This window comes from Mytilus galloprovincialis, chromosome 5 (genome assembly GCF_965363235.1).
Source record: "Mytilus galloprovincialis chromosome 5, xbMytGall1.hap1.1, whole genome shotgun sequence".
In the NCBI taxonomy this organism is placed as follows: Eukaryota; Metazoa; Mollusca; class Bivalvia; order Mytilida; family Mytilidae; genus Mytilus; species Mytilus galloprovincialis.
In genome coordinates this window covers 3,728,090-3,755,441 of record NC_134842.1, presented here as the reverse complement: position 1 = coordinate 3,755,441, position 27,352 = coordinate 3,728,090, and the positions used below count along the sequence as shown (strand labels likewise).

General features: G+C 33.9%; 2 protein-coding genes across 2 annotated transcripts in view; one reads left to right on the top strand and one right to left on the bottom strand.

The window, feature by feature from the left end:
* Positions 1 to 26,203, top strand: part of LOC143074975 (voltage-gated potassium channel KCNC1-like) — a 40,913-nt gene extending 14,710 nt beyond the window's left edge. The window contains exon 2 of the mRNA XM_076250176.1: positions 22,789 to 26,203. Coding sequence (XP_076106291.1) covers positions 22,789 to 23,976 — 1,188 coding nt within the window. The 3' untranslated portion in view covers positions 23,977 to 26,203. The remainder of the gene's footprint in view (positions 1 to 22,788) is intronic.
* Positions 1,302 to 8,006, bottom strand: LOC143074973 (uncharacterized). The gene is made up of 2 exons (XM_076250175.1): positions 1,844 to 8,006; positions 1,302 to 1,461 (listed from the first exon to the last, which is right to left on the bottom strand). The coding sequence occupies exon 1, from the start codon at positions 7,901 to 7,903 to the stop codon at positions 2,486 to 2,488; it is 5,418 nt and encodes a 1,805-aa protein (XP_076106290.1). The 5' UTR covers positions 7,904 to 8,006; the 3' UTR covers positions 1,302 to 1,461; positions 1,844 to 2,485.
* Positions 26,204 to 27,352: the final 1,149 nt, after the last annotated feature.

The window sequence follows — 27,352 nt, the reverse complement described above, 5'->3', positions numbered from 1 at the left end:
ACATATAAATACTTTAAAGATGTTCTTTTTTTTTGCGTTTAGAAATTCTTATCAAATCATTGGTAATTTTTATAGTTTTGGAAAAAAAAATTGTCGAATAAACAATTTAGAGCTAATCATTTCCCGCCAAATTAACGACTTTTTATATCTCTATTAGTAAAAACGGAATTTTTTGTTCCATTTATTGATATACTAGTATATACTCTTATTATTTTTTAATTAACTTTGTTATTCTGAAACATAGCAATCATTATCCTTTATGTCTATTTTGGTTTAACTTGACGAAATGTTATGAAAATTTCACACAAGTTCATTTTGGGTAGCATTATTTATACCATTTTTGCAAGTTATATGCCCATTTTTTTACGTTATATACAAGCGGGGCATCATACGTGTCCAATGGAAACTTTTTCAATTTATTAATTATTGTGACGACAATCAATGCCTATCATTCGTTCTTATATAACATATATATAATATAATATATTCCCTAGCCATGCGTTTGAATAAAAAGTACACTCACTGTTACAAGTTATTAATTAATATTTTAGTATGTATTATCCATTAAAAATCTAAAAAAACATCTAAATGACACACTAGAGATTTGATGCATGAGGCGCTTATTGTATTCATTGTAAAATATAGGACATATTATAAACAGACATTATTATAAATGCTACATATCAAAAGATAAAACAGAAGACAAGAATACCCTGACCATTTCTCTATGCCTTGGGGTAGGGCATGTTGTTTCTTTATTGGGGTTAGGGAACACAAACTTGTTTTCGACTTCAATCAAATTCAAACATTGTTTTCCAATAACATGCAGAAACAAGACAATTTATCAATGTGAAAGTCGTGTTTTACGGGGTTCCATAAACGACAAGTCTAGGGTTCTTTGACATCACTTTATTAAGTTAACATAGGAATAAATAAATAACCCTGCAATAACAATAGCATATAGTTATTACAATTATCAATATCACAGTCTTATCAAAGTCTTATACTATAAACATATAAATATTATACTGGCGTAATAACAATGTTACAAGATCGCATATAATATTCTATTCCGTATACAATAAACTATACTGAGTATCAAGAATGCGGTGACATTCACAATATGCAATACACTCGCAATTATATCTTTCTAAATACAAATGCATGCTTTTGATAAGTCGTATCAAATAGTATATCATTATAATCAACCAAGCGTATTATTAAAAAGTTGAATGTACTGTACTTCATAAACGAGTGTCATTCATAAAACCTTTAACATACAAAGGTTATTATCTGTTCACTATAGTATTCTATTAAGTTCGTATGCACTACTGTAATGTAAAATATCTATGTAGGTACAACATAATATAATATGACCCTTACCAATCTGTGGAACCAGGTTATAAATCTAACATCTACAGTACAACCAGTATGTTACAGGGACATCATAATCTATGTGTCCTGAAAATAATACACAATAGTAAATACTAGAATCTAGGAAAATAGTAATCCCTTATATAAAATACAACATATTAAAGACTGATATAATAAAATCAAGCTATTACACAGAATAACCATATATGACAATATGAATGCAATTGTCAATGTGACGTCATAGATCCATAACCGAAAGGTCAAGGTCACTTTCAAAATCATTCGTAAATCTCCCTTTCTACATTCAAACTACAGATTCAAATCATATATTCTCAGATTAATACATCAACTATCTTACTCCTATCATATCTAAAGGTCTATGGGCATACTTACCTATAAACGGGCAGAATTGTATAGCATGCACTGCATACGCCTTTCATACACCACAAAGAACATAAAATCTACTTACCAGATATAAAGAATGTAATTTCCAATAACTACAGTTGTTCCAAAGTATGGAAACTTCAGTGGGTAATAACGAGCACTAAATATAATGTCTCTATATAAGTTTCATCACTATATACGGTTTAAACAATAAGTATATATTAAATTTGTATGTCTCCAATTTTCAAGAGTGAACCACCATTACTTTATTTCCAAAATCTGAGGTGTGTCCAGAATGACCAATAAGAACTGACCATAAAGGTAAACAAGGTGTGACAATTAATTTACTAATGAGTTGGACAGGCAGATACTATTACAACTATGCCCAATGAAGTATGACTGACTAGAACTTTCATACATTTTAAGGTGTGAAGAGATAATGAACTATAAATCAAAAGATCAAATAATCAAAGTGAAGTAATCAAGTCTAATATCTGGCATATCATAAAATGTAAAATACTAATAAATGAAATGCGTAAAAATATACTCTGTCACATTCTCCCCCTGCTGCGAGAATGTCTTCCAAGACATAACTGGAAACATAGTGACAATAAACAAAAATATATAACAATGATCTTCCCCCTGTGTGAGGAAAAGACGTCCTCGTCTAATACTGGACAAAACTGAAATACAAAAATCATCTAATCATCTGGCTTAGTGATCAGCTTCAACATCGCTCTAGATACTTCATCAGCCATGTTGATAAACATTCCAGAGGATGCTGCAGTCCTAAGGTAGTCAGCACGAACCATCCATTCTGGTTGTGCCCTCTTGAGACTGGTGGTACAACAAAATCCTTGTACTTGGTTGTAGCTGTTGATGTCTTAGTTCTAGTAGATCGTCTTTGCTGTGGTTCTGGTGTACTAATATCATCATCATTTTTCTCGTCATCATCAATGTTCTCATCTTCCTTGCTATCATCATCTGTTACATCATGTAAAGCATCTGTTGCCAAATCGTGTACTTGATCATCTAGTGATGTTTCGTGCTCTGAACCTCCTGATTCCTCAGGCAAAGAAGCGTCCTCCTCTAATTCAGAATGTTCCTCGGTGCGGTCCTGATCGTCATCAGCGTTACCGGGAACAGTAGCCTCCTCCTCAACCGATGCTATTTCATCATCTGGTTGGATAACATCATCCGGTTGAATATCTGATTGAACTTCTTGTTGAGGCTCTTCAACCACGACATATACCATTGATTCATCCTCACTCTCTGTGTTGGAGTCTGTTGAAACTTCTACTGGAGCAGGTTTCTTCTTTGGTGATGCTGGTTTTCGTTTACTTCTTCTTGGCAAAGGAACTGGTATCTGGTGAGTTGTGTTCTCTTCCACAAGTTCCTCGTTGATGCTTCCAATAGGTAGTAAATGGTTCCTGTGAAGCGTTCGTTTTCTTCCATGACCATTTTCTTTCCTAACTACATAGACAGGTAGTTCTGTATTAGGCTGATCGAGGATTACATATGGTTCTTCTTCCCATTTATCCTGTAACTTGTGGGTTCCATCGAAGGCAAGAATCTTCACAAGTACTCGATCGTCTTTATGTAAAATCGCTCCTTTAACTCTGATGTCATAAGCTTGCTTCTGTTTACCCTGTGATTTTACTGCAGCTGATGATGCAAGTTCATAAGATGTCTTTAACTTCTGTCTCAGATCTTCAACATACTTCGTCATACTTTTCGGATCTCTATCACTGTCAATCCCGAAAGCTAAATCTACTGGAAGCTTCGGCTGTCGACCAAACATCAGCTGGAACGGTGTAAAGCCTGTAGTGTCATGCTTGGTCGAGTTGTAGGCATGAACAATAGGACCAATATAAGACTTCCAGTCTGCTTTCTTGTCTTTCTCCAGAGTTCCAAGCATGTTTATGAGTGTCCTGTTGAATCTCTCGCATTGTCCGTTGCCTTGTGGATGGTATGGCGTTGTACGAGACTTTTTGATGCCAGTGATATCGCATAAATCTTTGACTAGACGACTCTCAAAGTTAGCACCTTGGTCGCTGTGTATTCTTTCTGGAAGTCCATAATGTACCACGTAGTTCTTGAAGAAAGCTTCAGCAGTAGTTCGTGCTGTCATGTTCTTCGTTGGAATGGCCTGTGCGTATCGAGTAAAATGATCTGTGATCACCAATACGTACTGGTATCCGCCCTTGGAAACTTCTAACTTCAGAAAGTCCATACAGACTATCTCCATGGGTTGAGTAGTTCTGATACTGGTCAATGGAGCTCTGTCGTTGGTTGGAGTCTTACGCCATATACATCTTGGACATCTCTGGATCCACTGCTCAATATCTCTAGTCATACCATACCAGAAGAAGCGATCTTTGACTAATGATATTGTCCTGTCTCTTTCTTGGTGTCCCATATTGTTATGCAGTGATCTGAGTACTGTTGAGATCTGAGAGGTTGGTAATACAAGTTGATCTTTAGTAGTGTCGTTGTCAGTAGTTGTTCTGTATAATATTCCACGCTTGATCTTCAACTTGTCAAAATTATTATACAGCATGTTGTGGAATGGTAACGACGGTACATCATGCTTTCTGGGTTTCATCTTACTACTGACTTTGTCTATCCAGTATCCTATTGTAGAGTCGTTCATCTGCTCATCCCTGATGTTGATTTGGTGTTCTTTGAGCATATCCGGCATGTTGTCTAACGCATCTGGTTGGTGTGATAAAGATTCTACGTATGCAACAGGTTGTACTAAGCTGCATATGGCCTTGACAGATTCCTCTGAGATGTTATCTGGTTTGGTGTGAATACCAGGAAGACGTGACAATCCATCAGCATCTGCGTTGTTTTTGCCTGGTCGATAAACTATGTTAAAATCGAAGGATGCTAACGCTGCAAGCCAACGATGTTCTGTGGCATCTAACTTCGCTGTGGTAAGTGCGTACGTCAGAGGGTTGTTATCGGTGTAGACTGTAAACTTCTGGCCATATAAGTAATCCTTAAATTTCTCTGTGACGGCCCATTTTAACGCAAGGAATTCTTGTTTATGTACTGGATAGTTTCTCTCTGATTTTGACAAGCCTCTGCTGGCATAAGCTAAAACTCTCTGTTTTCCTTCCTGTGTCTGATAAAGAACAGCTCCAAGTCCATTAATACAAGCGTCGGTGTGCAGCTCAAATGGATGTTCGGAGTCGGGAAAGCTTAATATCGGCGGTGATGCAAGGTGACTTTTCAACTGTTGAAAGGCTTTCTCCTGTTCTTTATTCCACTGCCATGGTTGTTGCTTGTGGTCTTTTTTCGGTTTCTTTCCTCTAATCTTTTTCCCTGTTGTTGGCATCAAATCCGTCAAAGGACGAGCAATCTTTGAGAAGTCTTTGATGAACTTTCTGTAATAACCAACGAAGCCTAGGAATTGGCGCACTTCTTCAGGTGTTGTTGGTCTTGGCCAATTAGTGACTTTGCTGATCTTATCTGGGTCTGGCTCAACTCCTTTCTCTGATACGATGTGACCAATGTACTTCACCTTTCGTTGAAAGAAAGAACACTTCTTTGGGGATAACTTTAGGCCAACTTCTCGGAGACGCTGGAAAACTCTCTCGAGGCGATCTAGATGTTCGTCCAAGGTTTTCGAAAAGATGATTAGATCATCCAAGTAGATGAAGCAAATTCTTGCATGTAGATCACCAAGGCATTCTTCCATCAATCGTTGATATGTAGCTGGTGAATTTGCTAACCCAAATGGCAATCGGTTGAATTCGAAGAAACCAAGTGGTCCTACTGTGAAAGCTGTTCGTTTCTTGTGTTCCTCCTCTAACTCCACTTGATGATAGCCTGACTTCATATCAAGCACTGTAAATATCTTATTGCCACCTAGCGAGTCAAGGATTTCTTCAATTCTCGGAAGTGCGTAGGCATCTTTGATGGACAGATTGTTCAGTTGTCGATAATCAACACACATGCGCAGTTTTCCATCTTTCTTCCGTACTAAGACGACGTTAGACGACCATGGTGAATGTGAACGCCTAATGATACCTGCTGACAGTAGTTGCTGAAGATGATCTCTGACTTCATCTAGCATTGACGGTGGAATTCGTCGGTGTCGTTGCTTAAATGGAGTGTTATCTGTTAAATCTATCCGGTGTTTCACTAACGACGTATAACCAATGTCTGTATCGCTCTTGGAGAATATATCGTTATATCGGTTTATCAATTTCTTTCCTCGTTTAAGTTCATCTGGTTTCATATCGTCTGGTATGTGTATATCCTTGAGAATATCTATCTGATTGTTGTCATCTGGTTTTACTTGTTCTGTTGTTATGGGTACTGGTTGAAGTTCACATAAAAGAGCTCTAGGTGCAACGGTAACGGTTCTTGTAGAAATGTTCGAAATGTGAACTGGAATATCATCTCTTTGATTCTGATCGTAGGTGATAATAGCTTGTACAATATCTAGGTCGTAAGGTATTACTGAGTTTGAAGTTGCATGAAGCATGGAAACGGTGGATGGATACGGTAACATCTTGTCCATATAACCTTTGATAACTACTTCGGTGTTAGGTTGTATGATAATCGGTTTTGTTTCTGCTGATTTCACCAGTGCTAAACGGTTATGTTGTCTTTCAAGTTCTTTCTCTCTTAATGTCATACATCTGAAGGCTAAGTAGTATGGTGTTATCAGAGTAGCATCTTGTAGAAAACGTGTACCATGTTCTTGTTTGATGTCCTTCATAACTTCAGATAAGATGTTTGTTCCGATAAGCAGTGGTACTTCTTGATGATATTCGCTATCTGGTATGATGAGAAATAAACCAGGTTGTATCTTGTTGTCATTTGCTCCTTGAAGTTGCAAATCAGCTTCAATGTATCCCTTGTAAGGTAAACGTTGTCCATCGGCGCATTCTATTTTCAAAAGAAAACTGAGTGACTGTAATGGTGTCGAATAAAAATGTTGATTGTAAAAACTTTCGCTTATTGTTGATACAGTTGAACCTGTGTCGAGAAGTGCTGTTGTGTTAATTCCATTAACAGTAATAGGAACTTCATTTGATGAACCAAGTAATCCTGATATAGGTGATTTCTGTTCAGTTTGTTGTGTTGATTGTTTCATGATGAATGATTGTTGGAGGTTCAGAGCACGCTGTGTCTTTCTTGAATGATCAAGTCGTACAGTGCAGTCTATAGCGTAGTGTCCTGGCTGTCTGCATCGCCAACATGTGAAATCATTCTGTTTGCGTCTTCTATGTTGTTCTACTGGTCTATATATAGTTGTTTCATCTGGATGATATGGTGTCCATGATGTATCTCTTCGTGACCATTGAATGTTAGTAGATGGTTGGTCACAATTTCTATCTTCCTTCAAAGCCTTGACATCTTGTGAGAGTTGTTTCACCAATGCTGTAAGTTGCTGAATTTGCCTGTTTTCTACTGTTGTTGTCATTGATTTACTCGTAGCCTGTGTAGGTGGTTTCTTTTTCAAAGATGGTTTGAGGTTATGTTGATTCTCTATTTCTCTTGTAGCTTTCAGTAAGGAGTGAAAATCGGTGATGGTATCTTTCTTGTAGCGGACAATATTCTTCATCTCCGGTCTTAATCCATCAAAGAACTTTGACGTAAGCATATCGTTGATGTTTTCCTCTGTGACATTCTTTCTGTTTTTGGCTTTGCTTAGTATTTCCTCTAATCGACAAGCCCATGTTGCAACGTCTTCATCATCTTGCTGTCTAGCCGTGTAGAATTGGCCAAGTAAAGCTTCAGGCTGATCAACAGATCCGTATATACTGTCCATCTTATCAATGATGTCGTCAATGGTTGCTTCCGGACCAAGTCTCATGGGAACCTTGCTAGCATCTCCACGTAGAGAACGTCTTATAGCCATCCTGATGGTTTCATGTGTATGTCCTGTCTTGATGAGACATTGTACCTCATATCTCCATAGGTCGTATGGTGTACCAGTCTTTGCATCTCCGGAAAACGCTGATATCCGTGGTAAATAGGCATTCCATAAATCATCATCAGTTTCTTTGTAATCTTCCATCCATGTCTTAAAATCATCTGGTGTCTGTGCGCATGGTTTTAGATCCATCTCCTTGAAGGCCATAACTATGTTGCTGATCTCATCCTTAGATAGATAATCCGACATGGCTGTACAAAATGATAATACCTAAACTGTAAAAATAAAATGCTGAGATGAAATCTGAAATAAACAAAAGTTTCTGAAACAAAGAAATGTTAAGTTCCTAAAAGAAAAAAAAATATGTCCCTACGTGGGCGCCATTGTGAAAGTCGTGTTTTACGGGGTTCCATAAACGACAAGTCTAGGGTTCTTTGACATCACTTTATTAAGTTAACATAGGAATAAATAAATAACCCTGCAATAACAATAGCATATAGTTATTACAATTATCAATATCACAGTCTTATCAAAGTCTTATACTATAAACATATAAATATTATACTGGCGTAATAACAATGTTACAAGATCGCATATAATATTCTATTCCGTATACAATAAACTATACTGAGTATCAAAATTATATCTTTCTAAATACAAATGCATGCTTTTGATAAGTCGTATCAAATAGTATATCATTATAATCAACCAAGCGTATTATTAAAAAGTTGAATGTACTGTACTTCATAAACGAGTGTCATTCATAAAACCTTTAACATACAAAGGTTATTATCTGTTCACTATAGTATTCTATTAAGTTCGTATGCACTACTGTAATGTGAAATATCTATGTAGGTACAACATAATATAATATGACCCTTACCAATCTGTGGAACCAGGTTATAAATCTAACATCTACAGTACAACCAGTATGCTACAGGGACATCATAATCTATGTGTCCTGAAAATAATACACAATAGTAAATACTAGAATCTAGGAAAATAGTAATCCCTTATATAAAATACAACATATTAAAGACTGATATAATAAAATCAAGCTATTACACAGAATAACCATATATGACAATATGAATGCAATTGTCAATGTGACGTCATAGATCCATAACCGAAAGGTCAAGGTCACTTTCAAAATCATTCGTAAATCTCCCTTTCTACATTCAAACTACAGATTCAAATCATATATTCTCAGATTAATACATCAACTATCTTACTCCTATCATATCTAAAGGTCTATGGGCATACTTACCTATAAACGGGCAGAATTGTATAGCATGCACTGCATACGCCTTTCATACACCACAAAGAACATAAAATCTACTTACCAGATATAAAGAATGTAATTTCCAATAACTACAGTTGTTCCAAAGTATGGAAACTTCAGTGGGTAATAACGAGCACTAAATATAATGTCTCTATATAAGTTTCATCACTATATATGGTTTAAACAATAAGTATATATTAAATTTGTATGTCTCCAATTTTCAAGAGTGAACCACCATTACTTTATTTCCAAAATCTGAGGTGTGTCCAGAATGACCAATAAGAACTGACCATAAAGGTAAACAAGGTGTGACAATTAATTTACTAATGAGTTGGACAGGCAGATACTATTACAACTATGCCCAATGAAGTATGACTGACTAGAACTTTCATACATTTTAAGGTGTGAAGAGATAATGAACTATAAATCAAAAGATCAAATAATCAAAGTGAAGTAATCAAGTCTAATATCTGGCATATCATAAAATGTAAAATACTAATAAATGAAATGCGTAAAAATATACTCTGTCACATCAATATAAAACAGGCCTCTTTTAAAAAAAACTTAATTTATAGAAGAATAAAAAAAGCTATAGATGGAAATAGCTGCTACTAAGAAAACAAAGAAATATTCAATTACAATGATGCAACTGATACTTATCTGTTAGAATGGCAGCAGCTTTGAATTATTCTTCAGAATGGCTCCAACTTTGAACTATTCATAAAGCAGCCAAGTTATAAATTTAATATATTTTAATAGCCAAAAGTTTTATATTGCATGCATCATTTCAGTGGACCATGTATAATTCTAGTGGCCGTGTTCCACTGTTTTACTGTTATTTTCTACCAATGTTTAGCATTACTGTTACTGAACTCTCAAATATATTGTTCTTCAAATATAATCTAATAGTCATTTGTTGTTGTAATGGTCATCAGACGAACCCAAATTGGTAGTACTTAATCCTATTAGTATTGAATAATACTTCCAGCACAATACCTTTGATGCAGTGGCGGCTTTAAATGTCCTTTGAAAACAACGTATCTCATTGAGTATTAATATAGGACAATCAATAAAACTAATGAGTAGCCTCAGTCAATATAAAGTTTGTAATGTCAAAATTTGGACTGATTCCGAAATGATCCAGGAACACATACCTTTCCAATAAGACAACTCCAAAATGACAGAAAGGTTCGGACTATAAATTGTTCTCAGAATTTAGTACATAAGTGCTTAAATGGTAAATTGTTAGTAAAAGACTTGTAGTAGATATTCAAGCATATTTAAAAGGAAAAGGTTCATGAAGGGCTAAACTCATCGGTAATGGTATGGTGTTTGTCTTTACCATGGTTACATCAATCTATTTGGGGTTTCTGTGTATCATAAACCCGAACAAACCGAATATCCAACTGACATATAAATTCCAAAATAACCAGCTATCTCTTTACTAGACTGTAGTGACTGCACAGTTATTGAGAAAAGTAAAACCTGGATGAAAAGCCTGGTTCACTGTCTCCTGACCAGTCGGAAACCAGGTTGAAATAGAACAAAAGAATCGAAGCTCTTTGTTAGAGAAGGCGAAAATGTTTACTGTATTGTTTACTATAGTGACCAAATTTTTAAAAGTTAATAGAAACAAACAAAATTGCAGTTTTCTTCTCAATTACGAGGTGTTTTATTTTAAAAACACCATTTGCATAAGTTTTCAATTTATCTAGTACATAGTTAATTAAGCAGAACAATTAGATATCAAGTCGACGACATGGGTATCTTTCAAGTTGGATGAAGAAAATGCATAACCTCCGATTTTTATGAAAAAATTACCACGGACGGAAAACATATCAATCTATTTGTTCAGTAATTTTCGTGTCTGCCCTTCCATTATGTGACTGAAGAAAAAATTCCAAAAAAGGGGTAACAAAAAGAGAAAATCGAATGCACCTTTTTATGTTAGGGCGTGTTTGAGTTGAGTATTTTGTCTTGATATCGTACAAAGTAAGAATATTTCATACATCGTCTCGCTTCAGATTCTATCATTTTTATATATTAAAGCTACAGGTTGACTTTATAACACAAAAGAATCACAGTACTAAAAGATGAAATATATGGGTCAAGTGAAATACCTATCTAATGAGTCACAAAAACAGAGAAGGTGTGTTCGAATAGCTTTTTTTTTACTGAAAGTACTTGACGACAGTCTTTCAAGTTGGATGATGAAAATGCATATCTTCGAAAAATTCTAATTTTTTTGTGTGTGATTACTAGTGTTTATAGTCTTCATACACTAAAAAAATCTAGTCTGCCCTTCCACGAAATATTTAATTAAAATTTTTTTAAATGTTTATGAATTTTCGAAAATTCCACCTGACAACCGATCAGACAATAGTTTTAAGTTGAATCAATGCAGACAAGATTATTAACTGATGCTCATTAGCTAGTTGATACATTTGTCTTTTAAAATACAACTAACATATAAGGATCGTAATGGTGCAATGTGGATAAATTTATCGGTTTCCAAAAGCAATATTGGTAGCGCGTCATCCCTACAATGGCTTCCATTTCTACGATTGTGAAAATGAACTGGCGTAATGGGGAGATAATTTTGACGAAGTAGACTCCTGACTGTGACTCGCCACAGTAACTTACCACCTCCCAGTTACCACCCTTGACTCGCCACGTGCACAGCATCCAACACCTCACTCGCCACCCGCACAGTAACCACAACCTGACTCGCCACGTGCTGACTCGTCACAGTTACTACCTCCTGACTCGCCACAGTTACCACCTACTGACTCGATACAGTTGCTAACTCCTGACTCGCCAATGTAACTTACACCTTACTCGCCACAATAATCACCTGCTGACTAGACACCGTTGCTAACTCCTGACTCGCCAATGTAACTTGCACCTTACTCGCCACAATAATCATCTACTAACTAGACACCGTTGCTAACTCCTGACTCGCTAATGTAACTTACACCTTACTCGCCACAATAATCACCTGCTGACTAGACACCGTTGCTAACTCCTGACTCGCCAATGTAACTTACATCTTAGTCGCCACAATAATCATCTACTAACTAGACACCGTTGCTAACTCCAAACTCGCCACAGTAGCTAACACATGAATCGCCATCAATACCACCTCTTGTCGAATTAAGCGCATGGAATTGGTGCATGACTTAAGCTTGACTAAAATGTGCTTGACGCTATAAGACTGATGAAATTTGTCGTCAACAGCAACCCAATTAAATATATGGCATTATCACGTGCGGTTTACTTGATAAAATATGGCTTCTAATAATACAAACATAAATCGTGAACGACTGTATTAAACGACCTGTTCACCTTCTTTTACATTAATCACGTGATATTGATAACTTTTTATCACGAGAAATTATTTCCCCTTTAGCGATTCTTTAAATAAATCAAAATTGATTTTGTCGTTTGAGATGGAACTGTCTAAGGCCAGAAAGAAATTTAAATTCAGGAATGTAATATTATTTTATCACAACAGTCTTATTGAAATTGTTAGAGTGTTTTTGAAAAGATGTTATTTTCTTTATAATTTCAATAGGACATGAACAAGAAATAGATTGATAAAACAATGATTTTATGAGTTTTATAGTTACATTTAACGTTCAACTTTTGACCGAAATGACTTTTTTATATGTCAGTTAATAAAGCAAACTACTGTCTTTTAAATTATAGCTTTTATATTTTAAATTAGTTCCTACCATTTGGACTGATAACATCTAAAGTTGTCGCATATTTATACATTTCTTGTTTTCAAATGTGTAGGTTTGTGCGTTCTTGATGAAAGAATATCCAGAAAAGCGGTCCAAAAAATCGTTCCAGACAAACGAAATTTATAAATAATATTTTCCTGGGACTAAAAGAAATTTCACAAAAAAAGAAATACTGAGCGTTTAAGTTAAATTAGGAAAATTAAAAAAGTTTCTGCCGAGATTACATATCTAGTCCACCTTGCAATGAATAGAACCAAGTGCCTGTGCACTTGTCCGAACAAGTTTCAAATCGCCTGTTTCCAACATCAATATCGTTAATTAATTTGCCGCTAAAATTAGTCCAAACCGTTTCGTTATACGCGAATAGTTGTACAAATTAAAAGAATGGAAAACTTGATAGATTGTAAATAAACACATTTCGCTAAGCGATTTGTAAATAGAAACATGCAGTTTTAATTTACTGTCGGCACGGGTAACCTGTTCATGAAAATTGAAAAGCATACATTTTCCTTCCATTTCATTTCATTGGTAAATATGAGACAAAACGTCATTGTTTGACTACACGTTATCGGGGGATCCGCTTGTTATTAAAGGAGAATGAGTTAGTAAATATGCAAAACATTCTACCGGAAAAATTATGCAGTCTCACACAGGTTGTTGCACAAAGCCGCTTAATGTTTATTATTCCTTTAATGAATGACAAATAAGTGCCAGTGAACTTTACTTTGATATAAATTAGTTTTTTTACGACATACTGCAAATAATTACATTAGATGTATGTTTCACTACAATACGTAATACTGATTGGCTAACTGCACTTCACGTGTTATTTCTTTTTTACGACATACTGCAAATGATTGTTTGGCAACCAGGATACACAAAGGAAAACATTCATAAATGCATTGACATATTGATTGAAGATGGTCGTAAGACATGCAATAAAGTGACTAAATCTCATTCAAATGAGATTTAAACGTTGTTTTGTTCACAGACTGATTACAAATATTCATTAAGACGACAGGAACTGAAAAAAGCAAATGAGACATTCGAAAAGCACGTGTAGACGACAATTATAAATGTATTAGAACAAACAGCAGACATTCGCCTTTTTAATGTATTTTTAAGTTTTATCTTTAGTCTTTTAAAGTACTCTTTGATTAATGAAATCGACATTTTTCTGTACAGGAAAATGAAACTATTTAAATGAACCAAAACATGCCAACAATAAATTAACAACTATAGGTCACCGTACGACCTTCAACATTGAGCAAAGCCCATACCGCATAGTAAGTTATAAAAGGCCCCGAAATGACAATGTAAAACAATGCAAACGAGAAAACTAACTGCCTTATTTGTATAAAAAAATGAACAAAAAAAACCAAACATGTAACACATAAACAAATGACAACCTCTGAATAACAGGCTGTGAAGTTGGTTGTACGGGGTTGATATGGTCTGTATATAATGATACACGTATAGCTTATCATTAAAGGGACATTGCAATGTAGCTGTCAAATAATTAATTCATGTTCACCAATTTGGCTCAAATTCCAAAATTTGAATTATATCATACTAGAATTCTAAAATAAACAACTTGAGGATTTTCGCTTGTTATATTTTAGAATTTTTGTCAAAATTTAGGAATTCTCTGGTTTTATCTATTTGAATGCCTTAAAAATTTGCCAATTGACCCGTATTTTTCTTTTTATTAATTTTTTACATGTATGTTATAAGCCATCTGTGAAAGTCTTATTTAATCTTTGTTATATTTTAAGAGTTTTTGATAACCTCTTTTGGTATTTTTCTACATCTCCTATCAATATATAGTAGCGTTATGAAAAGCTTGTTTATTTTGAAACATCATAAAATCACTTTTCAAAAGAGCACGTCTTTTTGTAGATGAAAAAAAAAATCATCTGTGTATTTTTTTTGTGTTTTGACAACGTCGGTGTCTTCTCTTAATGTTTGTAATGTGTTGATTTAGATGTCAACATCCTTGTGAAGGTCAACATAATTATACGGAAACACTGGTTTCAGGTGTATTATTTAATTCAAGGTCAGTTCGATACTTCTCATATTAATTGGAATTTCTTTTATAATTCTGTTATGATTTTATAATTATCATTTATTGCAAAAATGGGATTCATAATTTTCGCTCCGACGCGAGAATCAATGATCAACAATGAAAGATAAAAAATAAGTTTTTACTTCGATCACAGTATAGTAGACATCCATAGCCTGCTGTGGTTTGAACAATTCCAATATATTCCCACACCATATCGATATAATTCATAACAAATTAAGATAGCACCGTTATTAATAAAGCAGTAATTATCGTAGCCTGATATTATCTGCGTACCAAGTTATATTGAAATCCAATTATATATTATTTTAGTAATTTATAAGGTGTAGAATAGCCTTGTTTAATAATAATGTGATGCTGGCATCTATGACGTAACAATAAGATACTAGAAGTACAATTATTTTCTTAGAAAAAGAATAAAAACATATTTTTACTTTAATTTACGATCCAGGATCATGCTTATAATTTCCTTTCGTGACTAATTGTACACATTAAATAAAGGCAACAGTAGTATACCGCTGTTCAAACTCATAAATCCATGGACAAAAAACAAAATCGGGGTAACAAACTAAAACTGAGGGAAACGCATTAAATATAAGAGGAGAACAACGACACAACACTACAATGTAATACACACAGAAACGGACCAAGCATCAGACAAAATCCCACGAGAAAAACAAATATAACATGAAAACCAAAAAAAAATTCAAATACATGAATTTGGGATAGACTAGTACCGTGACACGTCTTATCGCAATGTGAATTTTAAAAGAGATGCTATATTGAGTTCTTTAGAACAACAAATACATGGTTTTTATTTCACACCTAGAGTTAACATAACGACTGTCTTAAAACTCATTTTCTTCTAATCTAAATCTTCATTTCCTGATGAAACAGTCCTGCAACAATTCGCTATAGGTTAACTAAAGTTTTGACGACACAATTGACGATCCATGTGAGTAACGTTTATAGAGTCTGGTAGAACGTGCTAAAAGCACACTTCAAAATATATAATATAATTGGTTTTAACAATTAAAGTTCTGTTGTTTGTTGACTAGAAATGTAAATAATGTGACTCATGATACCAAAAATATAAATAAAAACCGAGACTGTTAAACACGTAAAGTATAAGGATAGTTTATTCATACAATATGTATAAATCGGCGACAATTGTACGACATATATTGTTTTCATCGGACCACCAGTGATGGTGTTACAAGGCTGAACACACATTCTGTATATATACACCTGGAAAAAAGTATTGCAACACTTCCATTGAAAACAATGTCAAATAACATGATTGGAAAATGTGTATGATTAGGATTTTATCAAAAACTTTTAATCCGTTTATGGTTTAAAATTGAATTTGTGTTGTTAACTTACAAGCAAACTTAAGACTAGAGAGATGCATCATAAGAGCTGTACTGAAAAACATATCCAAGCTTTGTCTGGTCCTCTATACCGACATTTTATAAAAGTAATTTTTACAGCAAACTAAACATCTGATACAGAACATGTGTGTTTAACAAGCCATTTCAAACAGTTCTGAATGAGTTTATTGCTAAAAAATCTGTATTTATTGCAGAACCATGTTTTAGAAAAAAATTAGTCCTGCAAAATTTGCATTTTTTGTGAAAAGGTCAAAACACTATTTCCGTGCAGCTGTTATGTCCTATCCATTTTACATTGCAATAATTTTTTCCAGGTGTATATATAATGCGTCTTAATGACAGCCCAACAATGTTAGATCTTCCGCAAATTTTTGTTCTTACCTGGCCATCATGATACTGGTAAAATTTGGCATCAATTCGCCTTGCACTATGCCCGGTGCGTTTATTCAGCTTTATATGGAAATGCCATATGAAGTCAGGAATATAGCAGCAGTGTTCATTTCGTTTGATGTATTTGAGCTTTTGATTCGCCATTTAATAAAGGACTTTCTGTTTTTAATTTTTCTTGGAGTTCTGAACTTATGTTATTTCAATTATTGAGAATTCTGACACATTGATCAAATGCAGCTCCGAGTACATTTACAAAGCCTCTGAGATCCTTTCTATATCTGTCTCTTTTTAGTTTAAGATCAAAGGCATTTATTCTAATAATACGTAGTACTTATCACCATTAGGTTGTCAATTGGATGACGAAACAACAGGAGGATGGTTTATGATATAGTGAATGCATTTTAAGATTCACACAAGTGTCTAGATAACAAACCTTTTAAATGTTAGATGATATCCTATTTGGCGGTATTGGAAACTGCCAATCTTTACAATATGTCTAATACTATTAAAGATATAAGAAGATATGGTACGAGGGCCAACGAGACATCCTCCATCTAAGTTCCAATTTGTAAAAAGTATATAAAGGGCTCCAAAAATGACTAGCGGAAAGCCAAAATTCAAACAGGAAAGCCTATGGTATAATAAATATAAAAAAGAGAAATGAGAAAAATATATGAACAACATCATTAAGAATTTTGAGACTTATTATTATTAGATTTTCAAACCCCCTTCCTCGATCCAACATTGGGCATTCAAATTCAAAGTTCTACTTATCTGTTTAAGATGGTAATGAATTGATTTAATGACAAATTTGTTTCAAGCAAAACACACGAACAAATACTTTGTATAACTCAATAATTGAAACTCTTTGAAAAGTTCACAATAAGTTGTAAATTTTATTGCCATATAGCAAAATACACAAACAGATACATTGTATAACTTGATTATTGGAAAGTAAAATCACAAAATTACTGAACTCCGAGGAAAATTCAAAACGGAATGTCCCTAATTTAAAAATGACAAAATCAAATGATAAAACACATCAAACGAATGGACAACAACTGTCGTACTCCTCACTTGATTTTGAATTTGAATGTCCATTGTTGGATCGAGGAAGGGGGTTTGAAAATCTAATAATAAGGCATAGATTATAAAGCTGTATTTGGCAAAACTTTTAGGAATTTTGGTTCTCAATGCTCTTCAACTTCGTACTTTCTTTGGCCTTTTTAACTTTTTTGGATTCGAGCGTCACTGATGAGTCTTTTGTAGACGAAATGCGCGTCTGGCGTATATACTAAATTCAGTTCTGGTATCTATGATGAAGTTATTGGTAAAGGCATTTTCAGACGTAGAAAATGGTGGATTGAAACTGCTTTTATAGCGTTCCAGGAAACTCTATAAAAGGTCACAATAACTGGTACAATAAAACTATGTATCTGGTCCTTGATTAAAGCTACAAATGAAATATAGTCTTATAATCAATATACCTTTAACTGGAACAGACAAAATAAGCTAATTTACCTTAAACGACGGAATTCTCGGTATAAATATCAAAATAATTGACGGGATTCAGTAATTAATGGAAAAATTCTGTCATTTGAAACATAAAACCAATTTTTATTGGTATACATTTAGAAAAAATCAATTTTACTTCACTTAGAATCAAACTCATCTTTGATCGGGTGGTGGTTGTCCAAACAAATAAATCAGTTCAGGAACGCAGTGAAAATGTCGTAACCAGCGATTGGTGGTAACATATTTACGACGGGTACAAAGGAAATGTATTTTTTGTTATAATCTCTGTTCGAAGTTTATCTATTTTATTGCTTTATTTCAAAAATTAGTCAGACGCACCGAATTCCTACAATCAAATCAAATATGTGTTGTTGCTTAGAAACATAACCGTGATATCATCTTATTATAAATATTGTCATAGTAAGCAATACATATTGACAATGGACTGTTACAGATGACTATATTAAATTGAGATAAACAAAAAAGTATCTGCGTCTTTCTTGTCCAATAAAGGTAACCAATACGGCAGGATGAAAGGATAATTAATGTTATTTTTATCTTTTGTTCTTCAAAACATATCAATAAAAATACTTCCATGCATAGACTAAATAGAAATTGTTCTGAACTTTAACAGTTCTTATCAAAACATGTCTGGATATTCAAGGATATCTACACCAAAAATATAATGTTGTACCTCAATTATCATACATAATTAAATGTTTAGATCTTCTTGAAAAGAGGTATGGATATGGTTCGTTGTGTCTTCACTTGTTACTAGTAGTTAAAAAACCTATTTATAGATGCCAAAATCTACTGGGATTTGTATATTGAATAGTGTAAATAATGTATATAGTAAGGATTACACAACAATACTCTATATGTCCATAAAATCATAATATCATTCAACATTCAGATATTGTTGTTGAAGACAGATTAGATGCTTTATCGACGAACTGACATCACTTTGTCATACATTCCATTGAGGGTATTGACAATCATAACAAATTTCATTGTATTCGAAAGAAAAGACCTAACTTGATTGCTAGTAAAATGTTGTTTTAATAAAGCAGACTCACTTCAAACTGGTTTAACTCTCAACATTTTGTTACTGTCCAGCTAAAGTTTTTACTGTCCAGCTATTATGTTTGTCAATCTGATAAGTTAAGCCTTTTTCAACTGATTTTTATAGTTCGTTTTTATGTTGTACTGTTATACCACTGTCCCAGGTTAGGGGGAGGGTTGGGATCCCGCTAACATGTTTAACCCCGCCACATTATTTATGTATGTGCCTGTCCCAAGTCAGGAGCCTGCAATTCAGTGGTTGACGTTTGTTTATGTGTTACATATTTGTTTTTCGTTCATTTTTTTTACATATATAAGGCCGTTAGTTTTCTCGTTTGAATTGTTTTATATTGTCTTATCGGGGCCTATTATAGCTGACTGTATGGGCTTTGCTCATTGTTGAAGGCCGTAAGGTGACCTATAGTTGTTGATGTCTGTGTCATTTTGGTCTTTTGTGGATAGTTGTCTCATTGGCAATCATACCACATCTTCATTTTTTTTATATTGTCCAGCTATCTTGGCTATCCTTCTTCGTCGTCGGTTGTCCCTCTGTGTGAATCTTATTTTCTGAGTAGTTGGGTATTAATGGTTTGTTGGGTCTGTTGTACTTTTTAAAAGAGGGACGAAAGATACCAGAGGGATAGTCAAACTTATAAATCCAAAATAAACTGACAACGCCATGGCTAAAAATAAAAACGACAAACAGACAAACAAAAGTACACATGACACAACATAGAAAACTAAAGAATAAGCAACACGAACAGTTTTTAGTGTTATTCAAGTTATCAAGTATTATATAATATCTAGAGGTGAAGGGAATGTACTCAAATCAATAAAACTATTATTACTTAGATGGGCCTATAGTTGTCCATTAATAGATCTCTAGGCTTAACTAAACAAAACAATTACAACTTAATTGTATCGTTACTCTATAGAAACACAAAACAACAAAACGAACGTTTTACATCTAAGTTTTTTCTATTTTTTTTATTTTAATTCTTAATGAAATATTTCACCAGCCTATGACTTACAGAAATCGATGAGTATCTTTAAATGAAAAAGTCGCATATAAAGCAAGGTCTACGACTGAAAAATGTAATTGATAAGCAGAATTTATTTTATGCTTTAAAAAAAAAATATGTCAGCATGCAACTTATAAAATTTAATATTCATCCGGTAATCGAACATTATGCATGTGTTAGCGCCTAATCAATTGACATTTTATAGTGTGTCTTTCTATGTTGTGATGTTAAACTATTGTTTCAGAAATGGGAGACGGCTTGGTAACATTAAAAAGTTTAAACCTACTGTAATTGTTTGCACCTGTCCTAAGTCAGGAATCTGATGAACAGTAGTTGTCGTCTGTTTGTGTATAGTTCATACGTGTTTTTCATTTCTCGTTTTTATCTAGATTAGACTGTAGGTTTACCCCCTGAGATCACCCCTAGTTATTTGATGGGGTTCGTGTTGCTTATTCTTTAGTTTTCTATGTTGTTAGTGATTTTGTTGTCTGCTTTTCTTTTTCATTTTTGGCCATGGCATTGTCAGTTTATTTTCGATTTATGAGTTTGACTGTCCCTCTCTTTTCTCAGTCTTTTCCCGTTTGAATGGTTTTACACTAGTAATTTTTGGGGCCAATTAGTAGCTTGTTGTTCGGTGTGAGTCAAGGCTCCGTGTTGAATGTCATACCTTGACCTATAATGGTTTACTTTTATAAATTGTTACTTGGTTTAAGAGTTGTCTCATTGTCACTCATACCACATATTCCTTTATCTATATATGATATTTTACTTTATTTTAAATGAATCTTGGCATTCAACAGAGGAGCCTATATTGTGTTCGGAGGGGAACTGTTCTGAAGGCGTGATTGACAAAGCCTTATGAGGATTTTAGGATCATATAGCCCTTAGCCTTATGCTTATACTTTGGGCTTTAATGTCATAGCGTCACACGATTTTAGGAGTAAAGCCTAAAGCCTTATGCGTACACTTAAGCTTTAATGACATATCGTCATGTGAATTTATGATCATAGCGATGAGCCGTATGCTTTAATAACATTGACTCTAAGTGAATTTAAGATAATTCTTAGGCTATTTTGTCCAAATTCCCACTGATGTTTCCCTCTTGCTCAAGTAGAATTCCGTGAAATCGTTAGTCAGAAAAGATATGAATAACGTTCCACGAATTAGCGTGGGTGTCGTTTTGGAATTGGTAATTTTTAAGAATTTACATACTAGGATATTAATTCTTTGGAAATTAACAGAAAAAAGGAGTAGACTCATAAATGGCGTTTTCTACCATCATTGCCATGACACAGATTTCATTAATTACACATGGATAAAGTTGAATATGTGTAATGATCCAATAAATGTTCCTTATAAAATACTCCTATACTGTCAAGTAATTAAAGACGCTAACTGTGTTTAAATGTTCATTTTTCAGTTCATCGACTCGGTGTCTGTTGTCTTTTGTTAGTTATACATATCAACCGAAGTGTTGTCAAGCTGTTTAACCACGCTAAATTTCAAATGACCTGATTCTGATATCACTTCTTTTAAGTTCAGTTCAGGTGATAAATCTTAAAATTAGTTCAATATATACATTCGTAAATGTTTCTAGATTTAAACATTATTTGAATGATGTTCTACTCAACTGTAATGAATAAGGAGTTGCCTATTTCCGAATGTCTTGTTGGGTAAGAATACTTTTAACTCAAAGAAACAGAAAAGAAAATTGTATTTATCGGAATAAGTTACAGGTACAAATCTACGATAACATAGATAATAGAATAAAAAAAATAGTTAAGTGGCATATAAGAAACAAAACAACAATAAATTAAAGAAAGGCCAAAACGAAAGCGTTTTAAAAAATGTATTTATACATGTTATTGGTGAGGATGTATGAAGGAGTAGAGATTGATTAACTGGTTGGTATTAAACGCAACTTTAAGCACAATTCTGATACTTTGTTGTGGCCAGTTTTTATGGCTAAAATAAGCCGGAGTTCCTATAGGGAACAATAGATCTTCAGTAGGAAACTAACAACTTTTATTAGTGAATTTAGATTAAAGTCGAATGCACCTGTCACGTGCGGGATTCGAACTAGGCTAGTGATATAGTAGTTCGAGTTCTACCACCACTGAGTGACCGGGACCTATATAAGGATTTGACTGTATTTTTATCCGTTTCTTTTATTATCCGAATATTATAAGATATGTTTAAAATATAAATGACCAGAACAAAAAGAAGTGACTGCTTATCTTGTTATGCAAATATAGAATAAAGAGATGTAATATGAGACAAGCATACAACAAAGGTTAAAACTTAAAGGGCCGATGTTGAAATAACTTCAGGTCACTATGAGTAATATATAACCACAACAAAATATGTCCCAAGTATCTGAACATTTTGTTATAAAGTTATACACAATTTTATTACAAATTGACATCTAAAACTGCATAATTTGTATTTTCGTTTGATCATATGATTGTGGATCCGGTATTTTCGTTTTTATACATTTCCGATTGATTTTTCATACTTCCTTCCCTTTGAAACTTATCTTAGTAAGAAGAGCTGGGAACTTATCCCTCTTAATGCGTATTCTTCTTGTTATCATTGCTTTTATTTTCGTAAAAAATCTTACATTGTTGTTCTTTATTTTTTCAGGTCTACGCCGTAATTTCGTTGCTTGTCGTACTAGTGTCCATCACAGTGTTTGTTCTGGAGACATTGCCATTCTTTGGCGCCATAACAGTGCATGCCAAAAACAGTAATGTTACAAGTGACGATCTTCGAAAGGAATTCGACATATTTGATGACGTCAGCCCATATGATGTTCTTTTAATCATTGATAATTTGTGCAACTTATTCTTCTTTACAGAATTCCTAATCAAACTTATAGCAGCACCTTCAAAACGGCGTTACTTCCGGTCGCCAATGTCTATTGTAGAACTGACATGTTTAATACCATACTATATAGCGATAGTTATTGTTTTTGCTCATCCAGATCCAATACAAGTCTTCGAGCTCATACGGGTACTAGTAGCGTTACGAGTTCTCAGAATCTTCCGTATCTTTATAATAATGAAGCATTTTCTAGCACTTAAAATACTTATGTATACTATCGCAGCTAGCACAAAAGAGCTGTTTTTGTTACTTCTAGTAGTGATTATAGGAGTGCTTGTGTTTGCCAGTATGGAATATTATATGGAAATATTTTCGGACCAGGCTTCTGATTTTGACCATATTCCTCTTGCTTTCTGGTGGGCTCTCATCACCATGACAACAATCGGATACGGAGATATCGTACCGAAAACAGCTCTAGGGTACATTGTGGGTTCAATGTGTGCAATTAGTGGAGTGCTTACGATTGCCTTGTCGGTACCCGCCATAGTAAACAATTTCACTCTTTACTATACTCATGCGCAATCAAGACAGAAACTACGAGAACGGAAGCGGAAGTTCAACAAGGATAAATGGAAGAAGTTCATTGACAAATCAAAAGGCGGTTCACTTTTTAAGGCAATAAAGGTATTGTTGCCGAAGAAAGATGGTACTAGTTCTGTCGGACAGGGAACAAGTTCAAATATTATACCAAAGATTGAGAGAAGACTAAATGGAAATAAAATGGAGGACAATGACCATCCTGTACCTCTTCCTAAATCAGCAACAAATTATCCCAAAATATTTACTGTGTCATCAAAAAACAATGATAAAGTTACCACAAGTTTCAAAAATGGAACTGCTCATCAAAACGGGCATGCGCAAAAACAAAATGTTTTGCCAATGAAAGAAATCAGGGAAGATTCTATAATAATTGAAAATGGCAGTACAACGTTAACGGAAATTATTTAAATTTCATTGGGCATTAATTCATAATTCTATAAATTTGTACTTCAAACATTTACTTCTTCGCACCGGAAAACAATATGTGTAAGAGTGGTTAAGTTTATATTAAACACTCGTTGTTTTGACAAATCAACTTCATAACGAAGGGTGCACAATGTAATGAAAGAAGATGAAACAGTCTAAAATGTGAAGGGGATTTGTGCTAGCTTTCTGATATTTCGAGAACATTAACAAATCAATGGCGTATGAGGTAGATCGTATTCATCGATGCAATGAATTGTATTTATCTCTTGTTTGATGCTTTTTTATTAGTTAATTGAAGGAACTACAAAATCTAATATAAATACAGAGACTGTGTAAAACCTTGTTTACAAGAATCTGATAACATCCGGTGTATTTCTGTTCTGGTAATTACTACATCAATGAATTTTCAACCTTCAAATCTTTAAAAGTGTATTAATCTAACAAAACCAGATTATTCCAAAAGGTACTTGAAACTGAAAGATTCTTTAAAGCAAAGCTTGGACATATATCATCTGTAATTTAATCAGATTTGGGCAAGCTTTCCACGTCTCTTCTGCAAAATGGCATAAAGCTGTATCGAGGAAAATTGCTTCTCCCATTTTCATCGGCTCCTTGATGAAAGGAATTTCGCTACTCACAATTTCATTGGTTCCTTGATAAAAGGAACTTCGCTACTCACAATTTCATTGGTTCCTTGATATTTTGTAACTCTTATGTATTTTGCTTGATATTTTTTTTATGGGGAACGAATAATTGCTTACTAGTATCTAGTAATATATAGAATTATTGTGTAAAATGGGGATAGAAAATAAGGTTTGCCTCCCTAGGTATCATTCTTGTTATAAATAGCTACATTAGCTTACAGTCAAAACTCTTGCTGGATAAAATGTTTTTTTTTACAGAAAATGCATCATACATTTTTTTCACCCCCATCAGTCATCTATTAGGTGATGTGATCACACAAATTCATGCCAATAAAAGTACCACAAACCATAAAAGATTGATAAATTTGATACTTTACAACCTTCTTTTTTTCTGCTAATTTAGTTGTTTTCATCAGGCAACTTTACTTAATTACGGTAATATTATCTTTCAATCCCTCTGTTTTAATGTCCGGAAAAAAAAATGTCATTTAGTTTTAAGATAAGAAAAATAACTTTTGATAATTAAAAACAATACTATTAATTGAAACATTACTAGTCGTTCACTCCATGGCTTCATATGCACCAGAAACGGGACCCGTAGACACAACTTTTTTGCTCACTAAATTATCAAAAACTTAAAAATCGGATTTGTCTTTAATAGATATAGGAAGATGTGGTGTTAGTGCCAATGAAACAACTCTCCATCCAGATAACAATTTATAAAAGTAAACCATCATAGGTCAAGGTACAGCCTTCAACACAGAGCTTTGGCTCACACCGAACAACATGCTATGAAAAGCCCCAAAATTACTAGTGTAAAACCATTCAAACGGGAAAACCAACGGTCTAATCTATATAAAAACACTTTAAGGCAAACACATTTAGGACATATATTTTACACGAAGTAAGTTATGTTAAAGCGAAACTCAAATCAGAATAGAAAGAACTTTGTGTTAAAAAGTTTTATATAAAGACATATAATTCAAGTTGATATTTTCAGTTATAATTTTAATTATAGCATTTCATGAAAATTCATTTGAAAAAAGCAAGGCTGTATCTTTATTCTTCAAATTGACTTATCAGTTTATAAAGCCTGTCTCTCTGGTTTTGTAATTTTCCACAGTCAAACAAAGGATTGAAAATAACAATATATACATGCTTGACCATTACCCTTAACCTGCCCCTGTATATATCATACACGTGTTGAGTACATTTTCGCTGAACTAGTACAGATTTTGGTTTAGGGGCCATCTGAAGCCCGCTTCATGTTACAGGATTGTCTGGCTGTGTTGTAGACCCTTTGTGCTGTTTTCTGCTCTTTAGTCGGGTTGTTGTCTCTTAGACACACTATCTATTTCCAATCTCAATTTTACCTTAGGGCACTGATAATCATTTTTTATATCAATTATGGTAAACATTTTATCAATTTTATACAATTCATTTTAACTGATGACATGTAACCTTTTGTTTTGATACATATGCTATATGTATTTATTAAGTTTTGTTTATGTGATGAGAAAGCTTTAAACAAACCAGTTATGTTTGAAAATAAACTATGATGAAAAAATTATGTTAATGCTTTTGAATTTTTCCTTCAACTGTGACCACCACTAATGAGTTTTATGTTGACGGGACTCCTAACAAATAAAATAACAAAAATCCCGAACTCCGAGGAAAATTCAAAACGGAAAGTACTAAATCGAATGGAAAAATCCAAAGTCAAAACACACCGAACAAATTTATAACAGCTGTCATATTCTTGACTAAATACAGGCATTTTCCAGTGTAGACAATGATGGACAAAACCTGGTTTTAAAACCTTTCTTAGACTAGCCAAACCTCTCATTTGTATAACAATCGCAGAAAATTCCATTATACACAAGTATTGACAACAATATGTGTAGAAAACAGACAGACATAATAGACAAAAATGTCAAAAATGGGGAACAACAGTCAACATTGTGTTATAATCATACTCACTGAGTTAAAATTCTGGTATCTCTGATGAATATTTTACAAATACACCTGAAATGAGGGACAACAAGCACAAGATGGACATTCAAACGCATAGATCGAAAATAAACTGGCAAAGCCATGGCTAAAATAAAAGACAAACAGACAAATGCTAGTACACAAGACACAGCATAAATATTTAAAGAATAAGTAACACGAACCCCATCAAAAACTGGGGATGACCAATTGATGCCACCGGTGTTTTGTCTCGGAGGATACACCTGTGCTGACTTTCAGTATTATTGATTCATACTCTTAGAAAATGTACTGTTCATAAAAGTCAAACAGACCTGCATATTAAGCTTGAAATGTCTTGATGTAAAATCTTTATCATTTTTGAATATGGATGAAATATATGAAGAATATGAATATGATTATTAAGGTAAAAAGAAGTGGAGAATGTGTCTACGGGACATAGCAGATGCCCATGCTTGCATATAACAATAAAAAAGAACTGAAAACTGACTCGAATTTCAAAATTAGTTATTTTTATGATAATAAGCATTGTGCATAATTATGTTTCATTACATTTGGTTGAGGCAAACTAAGGTAAGGAAATGACCGTACAGACGAACAAGGGTAACACGCAATGCCCTATTGACTCAGCGGGCATACACAGAGAAGGGCGACCTATTCTTCACAAAAACATTTCGATATTTTAACGTCCTGTCCACATGTATGCTCTTCAACTTCGTACTGTA